Below are 18,013 nucleotides of genomic sequence, written 5' to 3' on the forward strand. Positions count from 1 at the left end.
TTTCTTCTCTTTTCTCTTCTCTTCTCTTCTCTTCTCTTCTCTTCTCTTCTCTTTCTCTCTTTCTTTCTTTTTTTTAGATTCCACATTTAAGTGATATCATGCAGTATTTGTCTTTCTCTGTCTGGCTTATTTCATTTAGCATAATGTCTTCCAGGTCCATCCTTGTTGTCACAAATGGCAGGATTTCCTTTTTTTCTCACAGCAGAATAATATTCCAGTCTGTGTGTGTGTGTGTGTGTGTGTGTGTGTGTGTGTGTGAGATACCTTGTTTATTCATTTTTTTGTTAATGGACACTTAGGTTGTTTCCATATCTTGGCTATTGTGAATAATGCTGCAATGAACATGAGGGTGTAGATATCACTTTGATATCTTATTTTCAGATACAAATGCTTTTTTACTTTTTTTTGAAAAATGTCTTTTCAAATCTTTGACTATTTTAAAATTGAGTTATCTTTTTTATTATTGAGTTGTAAGTTTTCTTTGTATATTCTGGATATCAGACTCTTTTTTTATTATTATTACATTCAATTAGCCAACATATAGTACATCATTAGTTTTTGATGTAGTGTTCAACGATTCATTCTTTTTTAGCTTCTTGAACATATGGAATATAATTATAATAACTATTATTCTTGTCTAGTAATTCTATCATCTGTGTCATTTTGTGTTGGTTTTAATATTTTTTTTCCTCCTTCTGGGTCATATTTTTCTGCTTCTTTGTATGTGTGGTAGTTTTGATTGGATGCCACAAATTTTTAATTTTTTCTTATTATATGCTGGTTGTTATTTTTTATTACTATAAATATAGTTGAGCTTTCTTCTGGGATGTAGTTAAGTTTCAACTTTTACTTTTTGGTTGTATTAGATGAGACTGAAGCAGCATTTAGCCTAGGGCTAGTTTAGCCCACCACTGAGACAGGACCCTTTTGAGTAGTCTTCCCAATACCTCATGAATCATGAAGTTTTGTACTCCAGCTAGTGGGAACAGGAAATACCCTAGTCAGAGGGAATGCTGGGGGCCAGGAGTTCTCAGCTGGGGGCAATACTGCCCTACAAAGATATTTGGCAGTGTCTGGAGACTTTTGGTTTTCACAACTCAGAAGCTGGGGGTTGTTTTTGCTGACATCTAGTTGGGAAAAGCCAGGATGTCATTAAACATCCTATAATGCAGCCCCTAAAGAAAGAAGTATCTGTCCCAAAATAGTGTTGAGGTTAAGAAACCCTGCCTAATCCTCTTGGGTGATTTTTCCCTGGGCTTTAGGTAGTTTCTTCACATGCATGTTCTGATCAGCACTCTGAGAGTTCAGAGGAACCCAACTCAGTTCTTGGGTGTTTCTTTGTGTAGCATTCTCCTCTCTGGAACTCTGCCCTGAGAACTCTAGCCATCTTGGGCTCTCAGCCTCACAACTCTGCTTCCTAAACTCCAGGAGACTGCTGGGCTTTGTCTGAGCCCCCAGCCGAACCCTGAACTGCAGTTTGGAAGCTCTTCAGGCAGTAAATTGGAGCAATGTTAGGGCTCTCCTCATTTGTTTCTTTTCTTTAACAAATGCTTATTCTACATTGCCTGATGTTCAATGTCTTGGAAGCCATTTTTTTCTTATATTTTGTCTGATTTTAGTTAAAAAAAAATTTTCCCAGGCATAAGAATAAATCATATCCCTGTTACTCCATTTTGTCTTGAAGCAGAAGCCCTGCTTTTGACATTTTTGAGATTCAGTTAGAATTAAATCTAGATCAGGGGGCAAAAGCTAGCTGTTCCATAGCTGAATCTTTCTCAAGAGTGTTTGGTGTTTACAAATATGTTGTCAATCCTGAAAAATAACGGAGTTTTCATATATAAATCCAGATTTCCAGCTATTCTTGAAACATCTTTTCTGGAACTATCTCAAATCAACTGTAGTGTATTTAGAAGTCTAACTTCTAGCAGTCAAGGCTTTGGGGGTGAATTGATGGGGGTAAGACCTGGGCTGCACATCTTCTTCATTGCCCCCAATTTCACTCTCCATTCTTCTCCATCCCTTCCTGTGTCCAGGAGGTTGACCTCTATAAATGCATCAAAAGATTTCCTGGCTCTCTGGCTTCTCACTGGGGTCAGCCTATCGGGACATTGGCAAGGGATCAGTGTGGGAAGAGGCAGGATGAGAGTCTGGCTTCCTCTTTGCTAGCTTACTACAGGTTGGTCAAGTTCTTCTTTGAAAGGCTGCAGCTTTTGGCAAGTGGCCTTATCACACTGTTCTCTCTCTCTGAGTTCCAGTGACCCTGCCTAAGTACAAGGGGGCTAGGAAACATAGAGAAACCAATGGAATAGTTAATGGATATTATTGCCCTGACTATAGAGACTCCTGCAGGAACATTTCTTCCTCGGTGACAAGCTAAATTCTTTTTGCTGACAGGGACAGAATAGTGGGAAGGAGTTATTTAAGGCGTCCACCTCCAGATTAAGTTTTAATTGTATTCCTAGAGATTCTCTTCTGTTTATGTTCTGTCTTTCAGAAGAGTGTTTCATCAATATGACTAGGATCACATCCCTCAGTCTAGTTTATTTACACAATCTGTTTTGACAGCTCTGAGCAGAAGAGTCCCTAAAGGAAATATTAGATATCACCATACCATTCTATTCTAATCATATTTTATATTCTGTAATCTCAGCTTAATGATATTCTGCTCTGGAGCACAAATACACACTCATGTATGTGGAAACAGGCATGCACATGAATTTTTGTACACTACCTCAATTCATGTTTCTCTGTGCTTTTCTGCAGCAACTATGTGGTCTCTATCTGCAGCCTTCTAAATATTTAGTGATGAGCATTGTCTAATTAGTTGATTCATTAGATCAACAATCACCTTTTTTTTTGCACAGGAAAAAGCTGGAATCCTGGAAGAAGAATGTTCTTGGATTTTAGATTTATAAGATAAAGATAAAACCTGCTTGCCAAGATTAAGAATACCAGCAAAGATGTAGGATACAAGACATATGTTCTGTGGATTCACTACCCCAGAGCTGAGTATAGGTCAAAGTGCAAGAAGAAATAGACATAACTTCATGACAGGCTTAGATTTTTTTTTTTTAAGATTTATTTATTTATTTTAGAGAGAGAAACACAGCACGAGCAGGAGGGGGCAGATGGGGAGGAAGAGAAGCAGACTCCACACTGAGCATGGAACCTGACCTGGGGCTTGATCCCAGGACACTGAGATCATGACCTGAGCCACCCAAGAGTCGATGCTTAACAGACTGTGCCACCCAGGTGCCCCTTAGAAAAAAATAAAGAAGCAGAAAGATTAATTATTAATTATTGATCCATTTAGATCTTAAATCTTGTTCATTCCCTGAAAAGCAACAAAAACAATAATAAAAGCTATGTTTTAGAATGTAATGTTTTCATGACTATTTTACAGGCCCCTGAAATGTTTTGTTTAAAGCATAGGGTCCAACTCACGGTATGCTGCAGAGCTAATGGAGTCCTCAGGGGCCGTGGCCCACCCGGGAACACTGTGGCTCTCGGCTCTGCCTCTGTGTGATGTGGGAGGGACGGAGCCAGAGCAGGGTCCGAGGTGCCTCCCCGCTCTCCAGTTCAGTGACTCAGGGACTGATGATTGGTTTGGGGACTTAGGAAGAAGTCCTATTTAACAGAAGTCCATGTTCTCAGGGCATTAAAATTGGACATTACAAAAAGAAATGGGGACAATCACAGACAGAGTGATATAGCCTTCCTGGTGGCCTGTGGAATAGGCTCCAATTCTGTATCTGGGATGGGGAAGGGGGTAGGATCATAGCAACAGCATCTACATGTTAAAATCTACCCTTGATCTTTTTAGAATCACTATGATATTCTCAGTCATCGATTCCATCTTAGTTTCAGAAGTTCTGGGCTGTGAATTGTGGGTAGTACCCTGGCAGTCCCACGACTCTCCCCGACTCTTCCCTTCTTTAGATCTCCTTCTCAAACCTTCCTTTCACTCCAGACTAAGTGGTAGGAATCACTTCTCTTTACTTGTCATGGATGAAATCATCACCTCCCTAGAACAACCATCAAATTATTCGATAGTCCTTTTTATCACTTACGATCTGCATATGATGCTTCACCTTATCAATTCTTGAACCATACCTGTAAGGGGATTAGGAGATTGATAATTTATCCTGGGAGCACAAAAGCAAATAGAAACATATTTTATCACTTTGTTATGCACTGGTTTCATGTGATTTCTTAGCAATTTGTGTGTAGCAAACTGTTTCAATAAATGTGTATCATCTGCTAAATCTTACCAATTCATGCACTTTGTCCACTTTCTCATTCAATTTTCTATGGCCCATGTTCCCCAGAGGGCCATAGTTGTTTTCTTGTGATGATACAGAAAGACCAGAGATCTCGGCTTTTTGGTTTACTCCATTTATCACATTCAAAGTGTCATTGAGAATCACTATATCACTATCCTGAAGAGATACTTGCACCCCCATGTTCATTGCAGTTTCATTCACAATAGCTAAAACATGGAAATAACCTAAGTGTACATTGATAGATGAATGGATAATAAAATCTGACATATATATATGTATATATATATATATATATTTAAAAAAGAAGAAAATCTTGCCTTCTATGACAACATGGATTGACCTAGAGGGTGTTATCTTAAGTGAAATAAGTCAGACGAAGACAAATATTGTATGATCTCACTCATATGTGAAATCTAAACAAGCCAAACTCATAGAAATAGAGAATAAAATGTTGTTTGCCAAGCGCTGGTGGCAGGGGCATAAGGAAAATGGGGAGATGTTGGTCAAAGGGTGGAAGATTATAAAGGGTCCAGTTATAAGATGAGTAAGTCCTGAGGATCTAATATGGCAGCATGGTGACTATAGTTAACAATACTGTATTACATACTTGAAAGTTGCTAAGAGAGTAGATCTTAGATGTTCTCACCACATACAAACAAGTGGTTATTACTTGATGTGATGGAAGTGTTAACTAACCTTATTGTGATAATCATTTCACAAAATATACATGTATTAAATCATTAGGTTGTACCCCTTAAACTTACACAATATTATATGTCAATTATATCCCAAAATATGAGGAAAATATATGTTAAAAAAAGTATCATTAAGTTAAACTTTCTCATATATATGTAATTGATAATAACAGATGTACTGGAATTTATTTACTTTGTGAAACCCTTAATGAAATAATGGATCTAGTGGACAATCATCAATGGACAACAGCATGCCCCAAGGAGAGACTAGCCAGACATCACGAACCTCCTGATGGAATATTATTACCCATGAAATATTGTTGCCAAAATATAGAACTTGAATTAGATCAAGTTTCCATATGTAATTATCACTTTACTGGAAATACAAGGGTCAGAGGATCGGGTTATCACCATGGGGATGCAACCAGCAACATCCAGGCCAAGGAGAAAAGGGTATGGGGTAAATGGACCTCCAGGAGAGAAAGTTTACTTTTCCTTTAAGCCGTTAAAAGGGGAAATTCGGTGGCCCTCAAGGTCGGCGTCCCTGTCTTGTTAAAAAAAAAAAAAAAATGTTCCTAACTTCAGGTGGTATTCAGTTTCGGGCAGGTGGGAACCTGGAAAATTAGACAGAATGAATGCTCAAACTTCTGCAATATATTGTAAGGAAAAAATAAAAGAGGAGAGCAAGGGGAAGATGTCTTGAATGAGAGAATTAAGTGACACATCAACCAGATGTGTGGGACTTGTTTGGATCCTGACTCAAACGAACCAACTATAAAAAAAAACAAACCAGAAGAACAAAAACAAAAACTTTGAGACAATAAGGGAAACATGCTTGGATATTTCACAATATTAAGAAGTTATTGTTAATTCTGTAGGTGTGATAAATTATGACTGTATATATATATTTTTTGAAGAATCCTTATGTTTTAGGGCTAAGTATGGAAATAATTTTGGATTAGATGTCAGGATTGCTGGGATTTGTGAATGAGGTGGGGGTTATAGGAGGAAACAAGAGCAGCCATGAGCTGATGATTGTTGTAGCTGGAAGATAAATGAGGGTCCACTGCTCTTTTTAATTTGATGTATGTTTGAAATTTTCCGTAATTTTTTGGACGAATAAAGAATCTTTCATTTGCCAATGCATTTGAGTTTACCATCACATATCATGTATAAAATCAGTAATTAATAATGCCTACTAAGACTTGGAGCTACGCAACAGTTTACAAAGCAGTTCATTTACAATCTCATTTCTTCCTCCTGGGTACTACTGGGCGAGGTCGGTGTTTTGCCACTTCGCAGAAATGAATGAAGCTCAAGGAAGCCCAGGGCAATTGCTGCCTTGAAGCCACGGGCCAGAACTAGAACGTAGAGTGTTAGAAATTCCACATTCTGGGCTCCTCCCCCCACACCAAGAAGCTTGAAAAGGGAAGAGTGGGAGTGGAATAAAGAAGTAATTTTTTACAGAACGCTCCAGGACCTGACAAAACAGCGACTTCGGGAGTGGAAGGAAGTCCTGGGCGGCTGGGCCGATACTCGCCGTGGCCACCAGATGGCGAAGGCTGCTCGCTGCCCAGCGGAGAACCGCGCCGGGCGCGGAAACTGCCCGGAGACCCAAGGCCAAGGGCAAGGCGCTCCGACACTGCGCGGAAAGCTGAGCCGAGCCTAAAGTTACAGAAGTTGCTGCGCGAGTCCTGCTGCCTCCACAAGCTTATAGAAGCAAGTTTAGGGCTTTTTAAGGAGACCCGAAGGTGGGGAGATTAAAGTGGAGGGTGCACGTCTTGCTGCCTAAAATAAGCAGTGACTTGCGCTTCGGGGTTGGTCAGGGATCCCTCAGAAGCCCGGAAACTTGGGGGACCATTGCTGAGGGCCTGCTCCGTAGGTGGCTCTGCTAAATCCTTCCCCTGGGGAACTCGACGCTCTTCTTTGGCGAAGCGCAAAGGACTACTAGGGCCGAAGGAGAAAAGGGTATGGGGTAAATGGACCTCCAGGAGAGAAAGTTTACTTTTCCTTTAAGCCGTGAAAAGGGGAAATTCAGTGGCCCTCAAGGTCAGCCTCCCTGTCTTGTTAAAAAAAAAAAAAATGTTCGTAACTTCAGGCGGTATTCAGTTTCAGGCGGGCGAGAACCCCAAGTGTGTGCGCTGGACGCAGGCCTCGTCCTCTACCCAGACGAGGATAGGCGCAGGTGGACAGATTGCGCGGGTTCGAATCCACCCGGGCCGGAGCTCGCGTACTCGAAAGCCTTAAAAACTTGAGGGATGAGGCACGGAGGAGATGGGGATTTCATAGAAGGGGACTCAATCGGGCTCACCAACAGTTTTGCAAATTGTCTTTAAAAAGCGCCTCCTGGTGACGCCGAAATCTCCGCGAGGTGAAAGCACAACTTTTGGAGTCCGCCTGCAGCTTAGTGGGGGACATCGCGGCGGGAACGTGAAAAAAATGAAGGATGCAGCCAGCGTCCAGGCGAGTGGAAAACGAGTGATTCTAATTTCTGTCCCTACTGGAGGCTCAATTTCGATTAAAATAGGGGAATGCGGGAACGTTTTTACTCCGGTGCGTTTCCGTGACACCTGCAAATTTTTACCAGAATCGCATCATCACCCCCCTCCCCCCGACACACACACACACACACACACACACACACACACACACACACTTGTTTGGTTCAGAAAGAAGGAAGAGACTGCAGAGGAAAGGGAAGACTGCGAGTTTGCCTTTACCTCCAGGTTTAAAGTTAATCAAAGGTGTCCGTAGAAGGACGCTAGGACCAAAAGCTGATCGGGAGCTTGAAACTCTCCATTACGGAGTTGGGAGATGCTCTGCTGCAGACTCCAAACCCCGGCCCTAGTTAACAGTTGGCGCGCTAGTATGCAGCTTCTCCCATCGCCTACTTCTTTTCGTACTCTTCCAGCCTTTCCCAGTGGGCGGCTCCCCAGCCCACCCCGAGGACAGCTACCCCAGGTCCCAGCAATTCGCAGCTTCGGCACCCAGGAGGAGGAATCCTGGGACTAAGGGGAGAGAACTTGCGCCGGGGCGGGGTGGGGAGTGGAGGGAAGCCCCGCCCCGAGTTCTTCCCAAAGCAGGAAAGACGTCCAGGAGCTACGCGGGAGCTATTTTTTTCGTTTGCCTTGAAAAAGAAAAAAGAAAACTCGAACAACCAAAAAAATGGCTATGTAAAGGACAGCGTGGAAAATGGCAAACAACAGCCTTTCCAACTCAGAGTCGGGTTCTTTTTGCCCTTCGTTTTCCTCTGGGCTTTCGTTGCGGTTTATTCGCTTTACTGTGTGCTTTTGTTTGGAGCAGGAACGGAGGTGAAGCGAATCCCGGCGGAGCAGCAGACCCCCAAGCCGGGGTCTCCACCCTGCGCAGGGAACGCCGCCTGAGCGGGTGCAAACGTGGGGACCCTGGCAGAGAATGTAAACAAACGGGGCGCCGAGCCCTTGATCATTATTTAAATAGAGTCTTGTTTATCGGTGTCATCCTAGGAGGATTAATTAGATACATCTCTTCACAATTTGGTGTCTGACACTCCATCTTAGGAATGCCTTATCACAAGGTGTTAATTGGGGCCACTCAGCCACTTACGTTTCTATTAAACACTGTGAGGGACTTTTCACAAGTACCAGGTTCTTTTTACTGTACGGTGCAAAAATATACAGGACTCGAAATAGACTGGGGCCAGAGTCTGCTTTATCCCGGCGGTGATTAGCATTATCCGGGCTTTCTAGAGGGCAGAGCACTGTTTCGAAATTCCGTCGCTGCTCCCAGTACGTTATGGTCCCTGGGGGGAGAGGGGGGCGCTGACAGGTTAGGGGGGCTGCGAGTCCTCCCGCCAGAGTCCGAATCTGTCATCCATAATAAATATACATAAACCAGATTTCAAGCTTTCGCTTCTAGCGTCGTAAAATTCCGGGCGGCTTTGGCAAAGCTTTTTGAACAGGCACGGTCATAGACTTGGGGCTAGAGTCAGGGCCCCCAAGGTCACGGGCGGCGCGGGAAGAGCTCGGCCCCAGGAAGGATACAGGGAATGGGAAACTGGGGAGAGGCTCCTAGCGGCCTTAATTGGGCGCGGAAGAGGAGGAGGTCCCGGCTGATTGCTCGCCTCCCAGCAGCTAATCCTCTTAGCAGCTGCATTTCCGCGCCACGCAGTTTAGCAAAATGACCCTCCCGGCCAGACCTTTACCCCGGGAGGGTCAGGAAGGGGCTGGAAAGGTTTGCAAGCTGGGCCAGAAGCCGTCTGCAGATAAGCCTGGCGGGACGTCTGGCAGGGGGGGACAAAGGGCCCTCCGCCCCACTCCTGGGTTTAACTTTTCGGCGGGCCTAGGGCTCAGCCAGGGGATGGGGTGGCCTTCGGCCTCCTGGGGAAGGAGAGCCAAATAAACGGAGCTAGACTCAGGGCGAACGGCTCCCCGGCCGCTGTTTGCAGAGTGGAGCTGCACGGGACGACTGGAATCCTCATTTGTAAGTGTCGCGCCCGCCCCTCGCCCGCGCCGCCGCCGCCGCAGCGTCCCCAGCGTCCCTGGCCGAGTTTGGCCGCCCGCGACGCGCCCCGGCCAGCAGCTACCGAGGCGAGCAGCCCGCGGCGGCGGGTGCGCTTGGGGGCTCCATGTAGAAAAAAAGCCGCAGGTTGGAGCAGAAGCTGAGTTGTGGGCGGCCCGCTTCCCGCCGCGCTGCAGGGACCAGTAACTCGTGGGCGCTCAAAGGGCCGCGGGGGTTCCCGGGGAGCCCACGTGGGTCCAGGGACGGGTGGCCCCAAGAACGCCTAGGAAAAAGCCCAGAGAACGAAGTGGTCACGGGCCGAGACAGGGCCCGGAATCCAAGAGCTGGTGGCCGAGGTTTTCCAGGCCGGGTTAAGCCTAACATAGGCAATCCTGCATCTCTGCAACCTCCCCTCTCCCCCACCCCCACCCCCACCGGCCCAATACCCATTGTCCAGACTTCCCAGTGGGGTGAGGAAATAAACCCATTCATCTTCAAGAAAAAAAGAAGATAAACAAAAGCAACCCCACCCCCTCATGACTACAGTGTCCACTTACAGATTCTAGAACCTGGGGGTGGGGGTGGGGGGTGGGGGACACTGTTCATGCTGGAGAAGGGTGGAGAGGGAGGAAAAATAAGATCTTTAAAACAAAGATTACAACTCCAAGTACAGAAGACAGAGCTATGCCTGTTCCCTTAATGAACCACATTTATTAAAAATGACTAAGACTGTACATAAAAATCCAAGATCTCTAAAAAGCCTATAGGAGCTGTGGCATCAGGTTTTAGTTTCTTCACATTACCGAGCTGGGTAGTGGGGATGGCAAAGAAAGAGGGTGAAATAGGGGTTTTCCTTACACATGTTTCAAGTTAGTACATTGTAGCTGAATACATTCTTAACTATCTAAGAAGTAAACAGAATATTCCCCAATATCCGGGATGATGAGAGAACCTATCCCCCCCAGCCCTGCTGTCAGGTGATCTGTGAATTCTTGACAAAGCCAAAGCACCAATTTTCATCATCTCAGACACGTAAGGAGACTATTTGTACAATATATCCCACGGTATTCTACAGTGTATCTAAGCACACACAAAACTGTACACTTTAAAATTCTCTTTTTTTCTTTTTTGGCCACTCCCTTCCCCACCCTTCTCCTGAGTCCTACTAGCCACCCCAGCCCGCAGCAGAGGCCTAGCCTGTGACACAGTCCTGAACTAGGGCCAAACATGGCTTGCTTCGGAAGCCTAGGAGGAATCAAAGTCAGGTAAAGCCAGCACCTTCACGTAAGGTTTTTCTCACCTCCCAGGCCTAGCTATCTTTTGTCCCTAGCGGAAAGTAACAGCAAAAAGTCCCCTGTTGAAGCTTAAGGCCCAGCCCTTCTCTTCCAGAAGCAAAACACCTTGCCACTCAGGGATTCTCTTTGCTTACAGATTTACACATAGGAATGAGAACCAGATCTTTCAACTCATTGGCTAGCGCTCAGCACTCCGAATCTTCACAGCCCGATTCTCTGAATGTTTAGTGCCTCCAATAAATAAATCCAGAACCTTGAATAACCTTCGAATTTTTAAAACGCTTTAAAGTCCTTCATTAATTTTATTTAAAAAACAAAAAAATGCGAGGCTTGTTTCAGTTACCTGCAGCAATTAAAAAGCTTTGGCACCTTCTTTTAGAGGATTGCACAAAACGGGATGCATCAAGGTGGAATGCAAACGTCTTTTTGGCAAACCTAGGCAAAGAAGACAACAAAAAACACCACCAAGTCCATCTGCAAAAAGTTAGCTCATTTTGACGAAGTTAAAATAACTCTTTAGGGAGTTGTGTAAAAAGCATAATACCCCCCCATGCCTTTTGAGGTGTCTTTACTGTACTCTTCAGCGTTAATGTCCTCACACTTTATGGAGGGAGAATTTTCATTACTAGAGGTGCTGGGAGACAGCCGCCGTCGCTTACAAGCACTGGTGTATACCCCCGAATCGTTGGAATCCAAAGACTTGATGGAAGGGGGGGTCTCTATCCAAGAAGAGCTGATTTCTTCTTTGACTTTCTCCTTGGAGAGTTGATCCTCAGAGAACACAGTGGGGCTTGTTCTGGAGGTCCATGGGAGTCCAGCAGCCATCTTCCTCTGGTAAGAGCCCCGACCTCCCCACCCTGCCATGGCAGGGAAGGTTGGGTCAGGGTAATAGCCCAGGGCGTGGGACGTCTGGAGGGGCAAGGATTTAATACCATATGGGAGCAAGGTGCTGGAAGTATATTCAGACTCATAGGAACCGATGTCTAGTTTGTTGGTCCCAGGTTGCTGGACAGGCGTGACAAGCCACCGCTGGGGAGGGTTGACCACCTCTTCGTTCTGTTGGGGTGAAAGGAGCCCATTGGTCTGTGGCACGGTTCTCTCGCCATTATAATATCGGGCTTGAGGTAAAGTGTTGACAAAGGGCTCCGGGAAGAAGGACTGAACGCCGTACCGACCTCCAGGGACAATCTGATGGGATCTAGGAGAATCCGTGGGAGATGGAGTTAACCTGTCATTTTCTGAAGCGGTGTACATGCTACAATATAAAGAGAAACACTTAAAAAAAAAAAAAAAAACCCTAATGTTGTTACCAAATAACCACCTCCCAGAAATCAAAAAGGCTCACATAGTGGGCTGTACTGGGAGCACTGGTCTGCTGGAGTGGAGGGATGGAGGTAGGAGATGCATTGGCCCATTTCAGCCCGACGCTTGGCTCATACGGAAAAAGTTTCCTCCCAAGCACTAAGTATTTAAACTATAGAAAAATCCACCTTTGCAAGTCCTAGAACTTGAAGAACAGTGCCACTCTCCTTTGTCAATGTCAGGGAAGGAATGCTGACTGTAGTATTAGAAATCCCACATGTAAATGGCCTTGTGGGGCCTTACTGTTTAATGTTGTGAAAATTACATCCTCTTAGTTTTAGGTTTTTCTTATGTAAAAAAAAAAAATAATAATGATAATAAAAGAGGGGGAGTAATAATACCTATTCCTCAGAGGATATAAAAGTTGGATCAAATGAAAAGGAAGCTATATAAATGCAGATTATGAAAATTTCAAATCTCCACTCAAATGTTAAAAAAAATAGCTCCTCATTTTTCAGCCCTTAACATTGCTTTAAAAATTAACAAACCCTTCCGTGAAAATTCTAAAGCAAGATTAGCCAAGGGGGAAAAAAATGCAAAAATAAAAATAGCTGAAAATCCCAAACAAACGTGAAGACTCGTCCTAGAATGTTCTCTGGGAAGTGTCTGGTTATGTATGTCCTGTTCAAAGATGACCATGCAAATATGAATAAAAGCTGCACTTACGAATCATAGTTGTCTCTGAAGCCTTTTGCAAAGGGGTTATGATCAATCTTTAGTTGAGTTATCTAGAGAGGGGAGAAAAACAGTCAGTTGTTGAGTGCTTTATCACGCTGGACCTAGCTGTAGAGATTCTTGGGCCATTTGGGACACTCACATCGGTGTTTTGGTAGGCAGTCACCGCAATGAACTGCGTTTCAGAGAAGGTAAAGGTCTGAGTCTTTGAGGGCTCGTTCAGGTCCTCCACGCCATCCTCTGTCACCTCAACAATGTGCAGTCGGGGTTGGTACTTGTGTAAAGACTGCAACACTATCATCTGGAAATGGTACAGAAAAAGAGCTGCCAAATCCATAAAGTCTCTTAGAGGTAAATCTTGACAAACTACATGTTTTAGAATGGGACTCCTGCTTGTCGCCCACTGACAGTTACCTTTTTCTATAGCCATTTTTAAGATCTTCTCATTGCTGCTTTTGCAACTTAAAACCTAGCTGGCTGGCTATGCGTGTTTGACAAACACTCTTTCCTCTTAGTTACTAAGTCCCCCAAAGACTTTAGTATTTCTTCTCCTAATAGTCAACTCACTGTTGACTGAAGTCTAGTGAAAATGAGAGGTCAAAAGAAAAAAAAAAAAAGGTTAGAACTAGGTGAGCAAACAGGTAAACAACTGCAGATATTACAAACACAGCGAAGAGTATGGTAACTTGTTAGGAAAAGAGATCTATGGCCAGAAGCCACCCCGTCCTCTGTCACTCTACCTGGGTGTTGTTGTTATTTGCGCCTTTGTTATTGGTGAGTTTTAATTTCCCAAAGGAAATCTCCTGTCTCATCCAGTGGGAACCAGTATTAGGAGACTCTGGGTGAACATACATTTTGTTGCCTAAGAGAAAATGAAACAAAACACAAAACCCAAGCAGATAGGGCTGATTACACATGGACATAGGGGAGGGATGTCTGTTACATATAGATTCAAGAGCTAGTCTTCAGGCACAAGTCTCCCCAGAGCTCGCTCTCCACCGGGATTCCACTGACAGCCCTCCCAGGGCCCCTGTGCTTCCGGCCCTCCTTGAACAAGGCAGTCATCTTAATGCTACCTCAAAATACATAAAAGGAGCCACCAGGAGATGTCTCTTGAAGGTCAATTTGGGGCCTCCTAAAGCTGGTAGGGCAACATCTGATGGAAAGTGGTTGGGTTTTCATGGGTGGACTCAACCTTGGGGAAGGCTTTCTCAAGTGAAGGCTGGAGTGTTGGGAGCCCTTTCCACCCAGGAGAATTTAGTAGGAATTGGTGGGGGAGGGTGGGGAAGAGTAGGGTCATGGTTACAGTACCAAAGTTTATATTCCTAGGCAAGAAATCTGACTTGGCAATTCTCTCCCTCTCTCCCCCCTTCCAACAATCAACACCAAGAAACTCATACTAACACCTCTAGGCCCCAGATGAGGGGCAAGTGCTCGATTTAAATGTGAGTTTTCCCGAGTCAGGAGTTCACCGCCCGCCCCTCCCTGCCTGGGCCTCCTCTCTCCTCACCCTGCATGTTATTGTCCGCTTTGCCGCAGGTCACCCACTTGCCCCCCTGGAATCGCCAGTGGTTGGGGTCCGCCAGCACCACCTCTACAAACACGTTGTAGTGGGCCGTGGGATTGAGTCCGTTTATGTTGAAGCTCAAGAAAGGAAACATGCGCCTGAATGAGGGAACAGAAGCAGGATAAGCGGTTTAAATCCGGATGCCTGAGAGCAGGCCCGCACCAGACCAGGTTTGCCGGCACCTGGGGTAGGTCAGAGTAGGCCACTGAAAAGCCTACAGAAAGAACAGAATACTGGCCCACAAAGTGGCCCCTCACTCTGCAAAATACTTGAGTTGTCAACTCTGGGAACATCTCTTTTCTGAAACAATTTGCCCCAAAGTAAGCATTTCCCCGATTGAGGTGCTACTGCACCCTCTCCCCACTCAAGTTCTTAATTTTTCTTCCAGGATGTGAAAAATCATTCGTTTTTCTACGTTTAAGTACCAGAGAACAACGTTCAGTTGTTCGTGTTAAAATTTTTAAATGGTACTCGTCAGGCTCAAAGTTCCCCTTGAGCGCCCCTCTCCCAGCACCCACCCCTCACATTTCCCATTCGTACCCACTGTTAGCAGTTGGATGGGTATCAGAACTTTCTCACGTCCCGAACCCCACCAGGTCTGGCTCCAGGGCCTGCCTAATCAACTACCCGCACCACCCAACCCTCCGATGCCCATCTCCCCGAGGCGCCCCGTGGAGACTCTGGCGCCTAAAACTGCGGGAGCCCATCTACTGCGCTCAGGAAGCCAACCTTTGCGCCTTTCCCCACCCGCAGCTCCTCGCGGGTATGCAGGGACCAGCTCGGTATGCCGAGCGGGCGGATCTAGTAAATCCAGCTTTGTGGACAATTCCCAATTTCCATTTCCGCCTCCTTCTCGCCAGTCCAGGTGAGGGTGACGGGGGGGGGGGGGGGGGGCAGCTGTAACATTAGCACCGTGCACAAACCGGTGCGCGGACCGGGAGGGACACCGGATTGGAGATGCGCGCGGAAAAACACTCTCCCAACAAATCGCGGAGCGAATGAGCACAGCTCCCTCACCCCCGGCCTTCCCCAGGACCACACAGTCACTCAATTGTCATTCACCTCGGAGCCCCTCCGCGCTGCTCTCACCTGCCCTGTTTCGTAATGATCATCTCGGTTTGGTGGCGGTGGAATTTGAGCCACAGAGGCCGGTTGCACAGGTAGACGTGGGCACGAAAGCCGGAACCAGGAACCCCCAACGCCCCCAATCCTCCGCAGGACCCCGCAGCTGCCGCCCCAGGGTACGGCCCATAGAGCGGAGCCCCCTGGCTGTACTGATAGGCCCCCGGGCCGCCTGCCCCGCCGCCGCCGCCCGCGCCCGCTCCGCTACTCGCGCCGGCTCCCGGGCCGAACTGTGCCCTCCCAGGTGGGCACACAGCCGCGGGGAAGCCGCCGGGGGGCAGCATGGAGCCGTAGGGGTAGCGCGCCCCGTTGGGAGCAGGGTACACGGATCCGTGGGGCGCCCCTGCCGCCGCCTGGTAGGGGAAGAGCGAGCAGGGCGCGGCCAGCTCGGAGCCCTGAGGCCCGGGGGACTGGAGGTAGTAGCGCTCCGAGCTCAGGCTGTCCATGGAGTAGCGCGCGGTGGCGGCGGCGGCGGCGGCAGCGGCCGCGGCGGCGGCAGCGGCAGCGGCTGAGGGCAGCTCCTCCTCCCCGCAGGGGGAGCCCTTGCGGCCGTCCGGGGGCCCGGGCTTGGCCACTGCCGCGGCGCTGGCGAAGGCGTCCCCGGCGTCGGCGTCACTGAGCATGGCCGCGGGGGCCCCCGCGCTGGCGGCCGTGGGTTCCCCGCTCCCACTCTCGCACGAGAGGCTGCCAGGGAACTTCTTGGGCGCTTTGTCTAAGTCCAGCCTCTGAGGCGAGGGGGCCGCGCCAGGGAGGTGGCCTGCGCTCCCGCTGCCTCCGCCTCGCGCACTCTCCAGCGGGTAGAAGTGCGTGCCGGGCAGGTTGACCGAGCTCACCAAGAGCTGCTCCCCTAACTGCATGCTTTGCAAAGCGCAGACGGCAGCTGGCTGCTTCCTCTCCTTCCGCGGCCTTAATATAAAGGCAGGATGGGGGAGCCAGCGCCCTCTTCCGAGGGGAAGGTAACTTCCCCTACCTCCGGTGCTGGGGCTACCCACCTGGCCGCACGCGGGCCGCTAAGGCGCGCACCCGCGCGCCGGGAACCCAGCGTCCTTTCCGCGAGGAAAGCTCGCAGAGTTTGAAGGCAGGAGGTGGAAATTGACCGAAAAGCACTCTCCTTTTCCCTTCCCGTCCTTCTTGCTACTCTGGACCCCCGTCCTCCTCCACACTCACACCCAGGAAGAAGAGGATTTAGATCTCTGTCCCCATCCACCCACCAGCGCTAGCCTTTCTGCCCTTCTCGACTGCCCGAGTGTGGGTCAAGTTGACCACTTGGAAACTTGCAGGCTGTCATTGGCTGCTTTATATATGTGCGGCCAGGGAGGGGCTTCGCGGCCCCACAGCCCGGGGACTCTCCTATTGGCTGATGGAGGTGACACTAATTCAATTAGGCATTTACTAATTGGATCATGTCGACTGCGACTTTCTTTTCCTTTAGTCTTTTTTTTTTTTTTTTTTGAGACTCTGTCCTACTGTGAGAATCAATTCTGGTGTCCGTATTTTGCTGTAGTTTAGGGGAACAGGGTTTGGGGTCTGCGTAGCGGGGTCCACTCCTGCCACAGAAGTCATCTCAGCACTCTGAGAGGAGGATGCGGGGGCGGGAGCAGGTTTTAGAGGCTGGCGCGAGAAAAGCTCTGCGAGCTGAAGGCTTGCAGAGAGGCACCGGTCCCTGAGGGTGGGGATCTGGGGAGAGTCGGAGAGAGGCCGAGGCGAGGTCTCTTTCCTCATCGGGGGCTGTAGCTCCAGGCACACTTTCCTCCCGATGGTGGAAGGCTCCCAGGCCTTCAGCCTACAGGAACCCCATTTTGTTCGGTTCTACTCTTTTACTCACTGGGAAGTGTTCGTGAAGAGGAAACCTTGCGCTCCGCGTTTGGGATTCCGGGGACAGCGAGAGCACATTGCCATCCTTGAGGACCGGCTTATGAGTCAGAAGCCGTGGCGGGGTGGGGTACTGGGGACACCCTCACCCTCATGCCAACACGCCTGCTTTCAGAAGGCAATCACTTTTACTCCCCACAACTGAAAATCCACCGCAGCTCCGTTTCCCTGAATCCCGGATTCCCTCCACCCCACACACCATCTTCAGTGGGGCCTGGCACCGAGAAACAAAGGTTCCCCAGCAGCAGTGCGGTTGAGATTCCCTGCGCCTCTCCTCTGCGGCGCAACACAGAAGGTAGAATAATTAGTGAAATAATCAGTTTGATACTGAATTAAGCCCTTTTGCCCCAGCTGCCTGTTTCTCCCTTGCGTTTCCGCAGACAGTAGAGTCAAGAGTGGTGCCGTCTTATTTTATTGTTTTATTACCGAAAAGGGGGGAGGCATGTTTCATTGCGGATAGGGAGAAGCATGAATATTCGCTGTTAATAAGCAATTACAGACGCGGCTTGTAATCGCTCCGGGAGCGCATTTTCCGGCTGAGATGTTGGGACTCTGCTTCCCCAACCGAACACGATCACACGGGAAACTCTTAGCCCACAACAGATGAGGCGGCCGCAGGATTTCTTGAGCGCGCACACGCCAGTGCAGAATAGCTCGAAGCTT

General features: G+C 47.7%; 1 protein-coding gene across 2 annotated transcripts; it reads right to left on the bottom strand.

Annotated features, from left to right (window-relative positions):
• Positions 1-10,125: 10,125 nt before the first annotated feature.
• Positions 10,126-16,731, bottom strand: EOMES (eomesodermin). Of its 2 annotated transcripts, none has more exons than XM_036091378.2 (6): positions 15,446-16,731; positions 14,300-14,454; positions 13,530-13,651; positions 12,932-13,090; positions 12,781-12,842; positions 10,126-11,950 (listed from the first exon to the last, which is right to left on the bottom strand). In XM_036091378.2, exons 1-6 carry the CDS (start codon positions 16,333-16,335, stop codon positions 11,269-11,271), a joined length of 2,070 nt encoding a protein of 689 aa, XP_035947271.2. In that variant the 5' UTR covers positions 16,336-16,731; the 3' UTR covers positions 10,126-11,268. The 2 variants fall into 2 exon arrangements, with proteins under 2 accessions (XP_035947271.2, XP_035947270.2); XM_036091377.2 differs by having other exon boundaries at positions 10,126-12,007.
• Positions 16,732-18,013: the final 1,282 nt, after the last annotated feature.

The sequence above is a fragment of the Halichoerus grypus genome, chromosome 1 (genome assembly GCF_964656455.1).
Source record: "Halichoerus grypus chromosome 1, mHalGry1.hap1.1, whole genome shotgun sequence".
NCBI lineage: Eukaryota > Metazoa > Chordata > Mammalia > Carnivora > Phocidae > Halichoerus > Halichoerus grypus.

Excerpts from the sequence above, each read along its gene's own strand:
- EOMES (XM_036091377.2), bottom strand. The coding sequence starts at position 16,335 with ATGCAGTTAGGGGAGCAGCTCTTGGTGAGCTCGGTCAACCTGCCCGGC. Across the intron at positions 12,843-12,931 it reads CTGCCTACCAAAACACCGAT|ATAACTCAACTAAAGATTGA; the intron begins GTGAGTGTCCCA and ends TCCCCTCTCTAG. Across the intron at positions 12,008-12,780 it reads TTCAGAGACAACTATGATTC|CATGTACACCGCTTCAGAAA; the intron begins GTAAGTGCAGCT and ends TTTATATTGTAG.